At 50.4% G+C, this 10,327-nt stretch overlaps 2 protein-coding genes across 2 annotated transcripts; one reads left to right on the top strand and one right to left on the bottom strand.

The window, feature by feature from the left end:
• Positions 1-171: 171 nt before the first annotated feature.
• LOC137917042 (cartilage-associated protein-like) lies at positions 172-3,168 on the bottom strand. The gene is made up of 7 exons (XM_068759927.1): positions 2,704-3,168; positions 2,317-2,466; positions 2,043-2,214; positions 1,808-1,936; positions 1,519-1,664; positions 906-989; positions 172-543 (listed from the first exon to the last, which is right to left on the bottom strand). Exons 1-7 carry the CDS (start codon positions 3,166-3,168, stop codon positions 466-468), a joined length of 1,224 nt encoding a protein of 407 aa, XP_068616028.1. The 3' UTR covers positions 172-465.
• Positions 3,169-4,206: 1,038 nt separating this feature from the next.
• On the top strand, positions 4,207-8,511 carry LOC137917041 (peptidyl-prolyl cis-trans isomerase FKBP9-like). The gene is made up of 10 exons (XM_068759926.1): positions 4,207-4,409; positions 5,019-5,164; positions 5,342-5,531; positions 5,639-5,784; positions 5,963-6,152; positions 6,768-6,913; positions 6,997-7,186; positions 7,631-7,776; positions 8,065-8,228; positions 8,332-8,511. The coding sequence occupies exons 1-10, from the start codon at positions 4,207-4,209 to the stop codon at positions 8,509-8,511; spliced, it is 1,701 nt and encodes a 566-aa protein (XP_068616027.1).
• The last annotated feature ends 1,816 nt before the right edge of the window (positions 8,512-10,327 follow it).

The raw sequence follows: 10,327 nt of genomic DNA, 5'->3' as shown, positions 1-10,327 counted from the left end.
TGGACGTCTCTCTGTTCCAAAAAAAACAAAACACTTCTTTATCCACCCTTCCGTCACTCATTCCTTCCTCCTTTACGGAAATCTTTTATTTGAGCAGCAAAAAAAAAGTGAATATTAGTTGATCAATGAGCGAATTAATAAAGGAAGTAAAATGCTAAGACTATTGTCATCTGTAACGATAGAAGACGACACAACTTCTTGTTTGTCAAGTTTTTATTCTAATTTAATTGTGCAAAAGTTCCCACAGCAAAAACAAAAACAAATGATTCACAGCAAAGAATGGAGCTTGTAAAAAATATTTCTACCTCTATCATCACGATAGAGGTAGAAATATTGACGCTCGTACCGCCCTACCGGATAATTGGAGCCCATAATTAGGCAGATCGTGGATCTGCACTGACCCGCCTTGTACACACACAAAAAACCAATAAATACAAACTGGGGGAGTGTCGATTGCGCCGGTTTTCAGCCTGTTGGCGGGCTTTCCAAAGTCGGATCTCCATCCTCTTCCAGTAACTCATCTATAAACTCCACCACCTCCCCCTGCAGCGGCGTAAAAAAGAAAAGGAGACGAAAATCAGCCCCACACACCAGAGAATTAGCCTAAACCTTCCCCACGCTATGATTCCTCATACCTGGCGTCACTAAAGCGATTACAGGCAAGCAGTGAATGGTATTTAGAGCATAAAGCATGTAATCCTGGTTTAAACTGGGCCACAGAATCCTGCTGCTGGTGCTGCTGCGTCATCATTCTGAACGGACACGCCAAGTGTCATACCGCCACCCCACGGCCGTCTGTGGTACTGCAGCCAGACGCATTGACAGGGCCCCGCATTGTGCCGCGGGGGGGGGGGGTCACGTGACCGTAAGTTACACAAGGACGTCTGATGGACAAGGACACTCACCTCGTCGTCGCTCACCAAGTTGCGCCTGGAGAACTCCAGCATCTGCAGCTGCATGGTGGTTTGATTGTAGTAGCGCAGTGCCTCCTGTAGGGCGCGCACGCACACACACAGAGAGAGAGAAAAACAGGGGAAAATGTTAGGCGTTGATTACTTCCACCAAGGAGGTGAATGTTTATGACAGGATTATTTATGGGGAAACTGGATGGATGAATCTAAAAAGAAATCTGAAGATGGGTCTCGGTCTAATTTCCTAATCCCAATTACGTTTGAAGAGCGATCCGGATACCTGTCTGGATACAAAAACACAAATAAATACAGATTTTTTCCCCCCCCATTTACTTATAATGGAGGCTTTTTCCAGAAAATAAATATCTTGTAAAATATGCATTCAAGTCACTCACTCAGCCATAAAAGGAGCCCGATATGAACCATCATGCAAAAAGTCTTCTGGGTACGAAGCTCTCCGAGTGCTTTTCTATAGTTCCGAATGTATTTGGACAAAATGTGTGTTTTCAATTTATCTGAATCACGTTCCCTTTAGCCGATCAGATTTTCCTCGTGCGTTCTCAGGCTTATGGGGGGGGGGGATAATTCCCACATTTATTTCTCTCACCGATCTGGGCAGGAAGTCCTCTTCCGTCAGGCCCCACTGGCCTTTGTGGAACTGATAATAGGCCACGTTGTTCTTCATCACGTCGTCGTCGGGGTCAAACAGCATGTAGCTAGCGGCACATGGGACGGCGTTCTTCAGGTCGTTCACTGAAACACAATTACAGCTTTAAATTTCACACGTAAATAAAAGTTAGAGCCGAGTAGACGCGAAGAAGCTACGAGGACGAAATAAAATCCAGGTTGTTACTTTAAGAAGACAATCGGGTACGGACTTTGAACCCTCCACTCACATTTGTAATAAGCAAATTGCAAATAGTGGTACATGGTGGCCACGAACTTCTCGACGGCGAACCCCCCGACAACGGGGGTCAGGTCGCTTTCGCACGCCGCCTTCCTGTCCAGGACCTCGATGTAGTGATCTGTAGGGGAGCAAACATGAAACGCCGCACGCCTGACGTTTTACTTCGACTAGAAACAGGAAGTAGAACAGAGTCAGAAATGAGGTCACTGCGGACGTCAGCCGACCGGCGATGTTGGGATAAAAGTCTTTAAAGTCTTTGACGTCCCTCGGGCCCTCGGACGCCGCCAGGCACTCGGCGTAGACCTTCAGGAAGTCCCGCAAAGCCAGCTCCATGTCCGACACGGAAGTGCGGAAGTTTTGGCCGTTGTACGCCCGCACCGCTCGGACGAACAGCGTCTGCAGGGACATGCGAGACATTGGTTTTGTCTACTAACTTCTTACGTTAACGGGGTGAGCGCAGCCCATGCATCGCCACGGCGACGGCTCGGCGTACTGTACCTCGTAGGATTTGGTCTCCAGGTCTTTGAGGTGTTCCTCGGCCCCGGGCAGGCTTTTATAGTACGCCATGTTCTTCTGCATCATCTCGTCATTCGGGTGCTTCAGCAGGAAGGTGTGGGCAGCAGACACCGCCTTGGCCAGCTTGTCGGACTGGGGGGGTGGGGTGGGGGGGGGGGGTGGACGACAACAACAACAACAACAGGAAGTAAACCATTATTATGCCATCCAAGTGACACCGATTCATCAAACCATCCATCGATGGATCGAACACCACACCCATGCAGGCACCGATACGACGCCTCCGTGCATCCGTGGCACGTCGATGACGTCAGAAGGCACTTCTCGAACCCCCCCCCCCCCCACCCCACCCCCCCGCCAGGTGCTTACTTTAAAGTACGCGTACTGCAGGTATCTGTACGGCTCCCTCCTCTCGAACTCCTCCACGGTGTCCCGGCTCGGCAGGCTCTGGCGGAAGGCGGGCAGCCCCTGCTTGCAGCGCTTCAGGCACTGCGCCCGCTTCATGACGTTCCCGAAGGCGCGCAGCTCCGGGAACTCCGCGAACTTCTCCTCGGCGTCGTCCAGACGCACGGAGCTGCAGTTGAGGTTGCAGAAGGCCTCGCTGTCCCGCAGCAGCCGGTAGAGCCGCAGGGACACCTCCATGTACTCCACCGTCTCCTTCCACTTCTCCCCGGTGTACTGGTCCAGCGCGTACTTGTACGCGGACTCCAGGGGCATCAGCTCGTTCCTGGGGAAACTCCTGAAGCTGTACTTTTCGTACTGGGAGTTCCCGACGGCGAGAAGAAACGCGATCAGCAGCGCGCAGAGGAGTTGGGGAGAAATGGAGGGTGACATTTTAAAAGTTTGGGTGAATGGTGGAGAGAGAGAGAGAGAGAGGGAGAGAGAGAGAGAGAGGGGGGGGGGGGGGTTCTAGGACCGCCTCAACTTCCACCACGTATCCGGACAAAGCCTGCCTTCCCTCGGGCGCAGGGCTGGAGCGGGGGGGGGGGGCGGGCTCCTCCCTTTAAATCACGTCTTTGCAGAAGCGCGTGCGTGGAAACCCCCGCACGCGCTTCTTATTATTAGAAAGAACATGTTTTATCGCGCCATTATCATATTATATATTATATTTGTTTTCACTTCTCTGTCACTAATTTGACTCCCAGTGGGAATGGAGCCGCCCCCCCCCCCCCCCACTCACCCCGCCCCCCCAGTGCCACGTAGATGCATTCCGCTTGATCTGGCCCCCAAAAGTTCTGAACACCAACTAGAGAAAACTTGTTGCGTTCTGGTGTTTGTTCTAATCTGACTTCTGAGGCTTTCCCGGATGTGTGCGTTTTTCTGATACAGCGAGCCCACGGCGCGGGGGGCGGGGGGGTCTTTCTGTGGAGACCCCCCCCTACCACGTTTACACATCTCCGAGCCTTTACTGCGCAAGAGCAATACGTGGTGCCTAAAATCCATCTCATTCAACCCCCAAAGTGCGTCAAGACGCGCGGAATGGCGCAGAAGCAGCAGGACGAGGCCGGAAATATACATCTAGATGTCAAAATAAAAGCACGGCTGTGTGCTTAAGCATGTTTCTAACGTCGGTTTCCGTCGCAGGGAGACGTGGGGGCTCTCAGCTTCGTGTTTATTTATACCTTTATGGATAAAACACGACAGGTAGCGCGTCCGTGGAGGATTTAGACGCCAAAATCCAACCGGAAGTTCGGCCTTTTCCTGTCAGCCTTGACGCGTGATTATTCCTGTTGTGGGCAGGACTTCTATCCAAATCGGAGTAGAGAGGGGAAGACTTGTACGAGGGCAGGGAGGCAACGCGCACGCTCACAGGGCCTCTCTCACACACACACTCACTTATCTCCATCGCCTGGTTACTTTGTTCCTGCGAAAATGCTCCCTTGCATGACGCGGATGATATACCTCTCGGTCACGGTGGCGTTCGTCGCCTGCAACGCGCCTCCGGTGCCGCTCGATGACATCTTCATTGAGAAAACTTTCGTGCCGGAGCGGTGCGCGCGCGCAGTCAAAGTCGGAGATTTTGTCCGGTATCATTACATCGGGACGTTTCCGGACGGCAAAAAGTTCGACTCCAGGTGAGTTGCGCGTCGTGACACGAGCGCGTCCGTGTAAGTAGTTGCTCCATCATGCATGCAGGAACAACCCCGGTGCACGGTGAAACTGCGTGCGCGCGCGATGCGTAAAAGTGCGCGTTACGGCCGTTCGTCCTCGTTTTTAGCCACGCAGGCAAAAGGCGGGCGGTCTTGATTGCGCTCTGGAATCCGTGCCGCGTGTTGAACGACCTGATCGCCACGCACGCGTCAGGCTCGAGGCTCCATCGATCGATACGGACCCAACTGATCAGTCCTTATTGAAAACGCAGGAAGTTAATGATGATGCAGGGACACACTTCCAGGACCTTCCGGGGGGGCCTCAGTGGATCACCTGTCCTGAGTGGGGGGGGGCTCAGATTGGAGCTTTTTAGCTTATTCCACACACCTGGGCAGGTGTGCAGGATTGATATGACATCAAAAGGCTGTAAAAAAGCATGGCTGATTAGTCACTGTCCTGCCACAAAGTGGCATTTTGTATCATTTAAAGGCTAATTTTCCCACGAGATCCTGATGAATCTGAACCGCGGACGCTGCACCTCGGCCCTGCCTTTTGTAAGAGGAGAACTTTCGCTGCGGCTCCGTCTCTTCCAGCTACGACCGCGGCAGCTCCTACAACGTGTTCGTGGGTAAGAAGCAGCTGATCGAAGGGATGGACAAAGCTCTGGTGGGAATGTGTGTCAACCAGAGAAGCACGGTGAAGATCCCTCCTCAGCTGGCCTACGGGACGCGGGGATACGGTGTGTATGTCTAAATGCGTTCATGACACACACACACACACAGATGCACGAGACGCTTCTGGTCTACAATGGCCTCAGGACCGCATCCTCATGAGGTCAGGGACGTGAAGGCGAGACGCCATCTCAGCCACTGGCTGGTTATCACGCGTCTGATTGGAAGAGGATTCCCCTCCTCAGGTGACCTCATCCCTCCGGACGCCGTCCTCCACTTCGACGTCCTGCTGCTCGACGTTTGGAACCCCGATGACGGCGTCCGGATCGACACCTACCACGCGGCCCCCGCCTGCACGAGAAAGGTGGAGGTGTCCGACTTCGTCCGCTACCACTACAACGGCACCCTGCTGGACGGGACGCTGTTCGACTCCAGGTCTGTGCCGTGGAACGGAGCAGTCGCGCACGCACGCACGCACACACACACACACACACATGGCACGGGCATGCGTGACCTCTCGCCCTCCGCCCTTTCGCTTGTAGCCACACGCGGATGCGTACCTACGACACCTACGTTGGGATTGGTTGGCTGATCGCCGGCATGGATCAGGGCCTCCTGGGAATGTGCGTCGGCGAGAGACGCTTCGTTACGATGCCGCCGTCCCTGGGATACGGAGAAAATGGAGATGGTGAGCGGTTCGCCAGGGTTGTTCCTCACGGCTCGATCCCGGTAACCTCCTGGAATCTCGGCCGGTTGCTTGGTTACGGATGAAATGGGAAAAAAGCAGCTCTTCGTATAGATAAAACAGCCTCTCCGCGTCTCCTCTCCGTGTCTCCTCTCACCTTTTCTCCTTCCTCTCTATCCAGGCAGCGACATTCCAGGACAGGCATCCCTTGTGTTTGATGTCGTTCTTCTGGACCTCCACAACCCCAAGGATGGGATCAAAGTGACCAATCAGATTGTACCGGAGTCCTGCACAAGGAAGACCGTCTCCGGAGACTACATACGCTACCATTATAATGGCAGCCTCCTTGATGGGACGTTTTTTGATTCCAGGTGTGTCAATGAATATTTTGCTTCCACCACTTGGAGGGGAACTTTTTTTGGTTTATGAACAGAAGTGGGTGTAGTTTCCTCACTAGCCTCTAGGTGGGACCATTTCTCTATTCCTGGAGTTGGACCGAGCCTGGAATCGAAACTGAAAATGTGCTTTTTTTCCCCTGAAACTTTCAAAGTTTCTGCTTTCCCCACTAACCGAGGGCGACCAAGCGACCCAAAGCATGTCACAAAGCAAGAGTAGAGCGCCACAGGCAAAAAATTAAGGACAGGAAACAAAAAAATGAATAATTATTTCAAATCTCAACAATTAAACCTTAAAAATAAAAGATAAAGTTGGTAACATTCAAAATAAAAACAGAAAATAGACAGAAAACTAGAGAAGCTCTCAGAGAGCACAGACCTCCGCCAAGCAGCTCGTCCTGCTTTGAGCACCGTGAATCTCTATTCACCAACCATGAACTGTAAAAGTGAATCAGAGTTGCTGTGTGTTTTTGAATCCTTAAATGAGCTTTTCAATGTTAAGATTTGATATATTTTTTAATTAACATCGATCAATAATCACCCGACATACATAACCCCCCCCCCGGCGTCTTTATGTTTCCTGTCCTACAGCTACTCCCGTAATCACACCTATGACACATACGTGGGTCAAGGCTACGTGATTACCGGCATGGACGAGGGTCTGATCGGAGCCTGTGTCGGAGAGAAACGCACCATCGTCATCCCCCCGCATCTGGCGTATGGCGAGGAGGGAACGGGTGTGTGTGTGTGTGTGTGAGACCTGTAGGGACCCCGTAGTGTTCTCCCACCGTTTTAGATTCCCTGCTACTGTTTCTCTCAGGCTCCAAAATCCCTGGATCTGCTGTTCTGGTGTTCGACGTTCACGTCATCGACTTCCACAACCCGTCAGACCGGACCGAGATCAACGTCACCCACAAGCCGGGAGAGTGTCCCAAGCAAACCAAGAAGGGAGACTTTGTCAAGTATCACTACAACGCCTCTCTGATGGACGGCACGGACATCGACTCCACGTGAGGACCGCCTCGCCGTTACAGTCGGGCTACACGCCACGGGTTCTCAGAGTAGGATCACACACACGTGGAGAGTCTGGTGGCGTAGTGGGCGGTGCGGTGAGATCAATGCTAACAAATACACTTTGTGCAACATAATCTTTTAGTGCAGTAAAAAAAGTTAGCTGAATGAGAAGATTATTTTTTTAAATTTATTTTTCATTTAAGTATTATGAATATTATTTTATATGGTTTTTATACACCTTTTTTTTTAAACCATCTTCAGTTTGTCAATATTAAGCCGGTTATTCCGCGTGTGCCACATTTAGACCCTTTTATTTGTAGATTGCATTAAATGTTGACTCTATATGAAGTTATTTATTTTGGTAAATATGTGCATATTAAAATATATATATATATATTAGCAGAAATGATATTTTGCTTGTTTGTTTCTACCTCTTGCAGGTATAATTACGGAAAGACGTACAACATCGTCCTGGGAGCCAATCAGGTCGTCCCGGGGATGGAGGACGGGCTGCTGGAGATGTGTGTGGGGGAGAAAAGACACCTGGTCATCCCTCCCCACCTGGGCTACGGGGAGAGAGGAGTCAGTAAGTCACACACACGCACGCACACACACACACACACACACACCACTATAACTTTAACAGTGGTAACAAAACTGCGATGATGCGCACTTCAAGTGTTTATAACTGCTTTATTACCCTTCCCGAGACGAGTCCGTTGGCTGTCACGACTCGCTAACTAATTGTTTAATTGAGAAGGAAATCCAGAAGATTAACATCCCGAACTGATGTAACCGCGGTAACGAGCTTTCACCTGTCGAATGTGGACCAAGGGTTTTTGATGCCGTTTCCCGTGCGTGTGTTTGGGTGAAGCTGGAGAAGTCCCGGGCAGCGCCGTGCTGGTGTTTGACGTCGAGCTGATCGACGTGGAGGACGGACTCCCAGACGGCTACATGTTCATCTGGAACGACGATGTGTCCCCCGACCTGTTCTCTGAGATGGACAAGGACGACGACAAGCAGGTGGAGGCCTCCGAGGTAAGTCGCGAGCATCCCGTCATTTCGTCTGACGGACTTTTTGCGACCTCTGAAACGCGTTCGGCTTCCCCCCCCTCCCCCCCCCCCTCTCGTCTATCCGTAGTTTACCGACTACATCATGCAGCAGGTGAACGAGGGCAAAGGGCGGCTCGCCCCCGGCTTCGATCCGTACCGCATCATCGACAACATGTTCTCCAACCAGGACCGCGACGGAGACGGGAAGATCACGGAGGCGGAGTTCAGACTTAAAGCGGACGAATCTGCCGTCCACGATGAGCTATGATGGGAGCAGATCTCAGATCAGGGTGGAGGCTGTCGGGTCTGACAGTAGGGGGGGGGGGGGGTCCTCCTCCTTCAAGGTGACAGGGAGGAGGAAAATACGGAGTTTGAATGACGTGTGTTTTTGTTATGTTGAAGACTTGATGATGGTCGAAGGACGTCTTGTCCTCTGAGTCGGAGAAGATTTCTGAGAGCCAAAATATTTTGAAAGCAAACGAAACCCTGATGTTCTCTTCTCCGCGCGACTTGAGACTTTATTTTGAAGGGCACAGAATCCCAGGCCTCACCTCCAGTCCTAACTTTATTATTGACATTTTATAGTTGTGTCTGAAACTTAATCTCTTTGTTGCGTCTCTGAATTGAGTTGGGCCTCGCGCTGTGACGCACGGACGGACGTGTATTAATACGCAAGTCATCCGTTTGTTTTTTTACGTAGTTTACAGCTGACGTCATCCACTGTTTGATGTTTTGACGGTCTCTTTTTGTTTTCTGCTGTCCAAATCATCCGGAATGACACAGAAAAATCCCAAAAATGCTGTTTGGGTGTTTTTATTTTCTGTCTTTTGGACCCGTTACTCGTTTCTGTCTTCGTCCACAGGTCAACTGTAAGAGAAATCTCTACGTCCCAGTAAAGAAAAATGCCTCGATGTTGTTGAAACGCTTCTCTAATCCTCTTTTTCTGTGGATACTTTACGCTCCTCCTAATAAATACGTCTCTCAGGTCGACCTTGATGCCGCCTTCTGGCTTCGGTTCAGGGTCGGAGCGTCTCTGAGAGAAACCCAGTCGTTTATTCCAGGCCGGCTTGACTCGGCTAAAGGTCTCTGGGTTTCAGACCGTTGCCCTCGGTAACGAGCCTCACTAAACACTGTGCGCAAAGGTGAAGCATTCACTGTGTATCCCGCGTGCGTGCGTGTACGCACAAGATGAAATGTTTTAAGTCTTCATTCAGGAGAAACCTGCAGCTCGTTTGTCAGCACAAAGTCTAATTTGATTAAATGACCTGACGTAAATGCAGAAAGCCAGGATGTGTCTGTGCTTCCTTCACTTCTCGTTTCAATCTTTTTTATCTGATGATTTTAATGGAGGGAGGACGCCTTGCTTCGGGGGGGTTCTGACTACCCTCCATGTGAGCCCTATGTTTTAGTTTTAGAGTCATGCACACAGGAATATGGAGGTTTATCCTAAATTTCAGAATCACAATATTGAATAATTGAAATGGCTCCCACAAGAATGTCACCTCCCCCAGGTTCCATCTTTGGTCGCATTTAAGCCTTTTATTTTAGTGTAAAGCTGCTTCTGAACAAAAAGAAGCGCTCACACCTCGGCAGTGATGAGACGGAAGCTACTGGGTCAGACGGCGCTCTAGTGGAATGTGGGGATGATAACAAGGTCTTATTCCCACGAGATAAGACCGTTCACTCTGAGGTTTACTTTGTTGAACAGCTGCTCGTTTTCCCTTCCACTGTGCGCTAGTATTGTGGATCATCTGGAAGGTACTAGTGAGGACAAAAATCCTCTCATTTCCAGTTTAAGGTGAGTAGAAAAATCGTTAGTCTTGATATGAAGCTCATGGAGACCACGTTTTGGCTCGGGCAGTTTTACGATGGATTCAAGGCTTAAACTGAACGATTACATGCGAAATATTTTGGAAAGTCAATTAGACCTGAACAACCTTTTAATCATTCTCCATTTAACCCCCAAACCCAGCTGTGATTGTATGCATACAATGAAATGCTTGATGTTTAAACCCTCCAGTCTCATCTTTGGATTGCAATTAACATTTCTCTCGATTCCATTCTCTGGTCAGATTTTGATGGTT

Source organism: Brachionichthys hirsutus, unplaced genomic scaffold, assembly GCF_040956055.1.
Source record: "Brachionichthys hirsutus isolate HB-005 unplaced genomic scaffold, CSIRO-AGI_Bhir_v1 contig_501, whole genome shotgun sequence".
In the NCBI taxonomy this organism is placed as follows: Eukaryota; Metazoa; Chordata; class Actinopteri; order Lophiiformes; family Brachionichthyidae; genus Brachionichthys; species Brachionichthys hirsutus.
The sequence above is the reverse complement of the archived record's forward strand: the minus strand, read 5'-3'. Positions and strand labels throughout refer to the sequence as shown.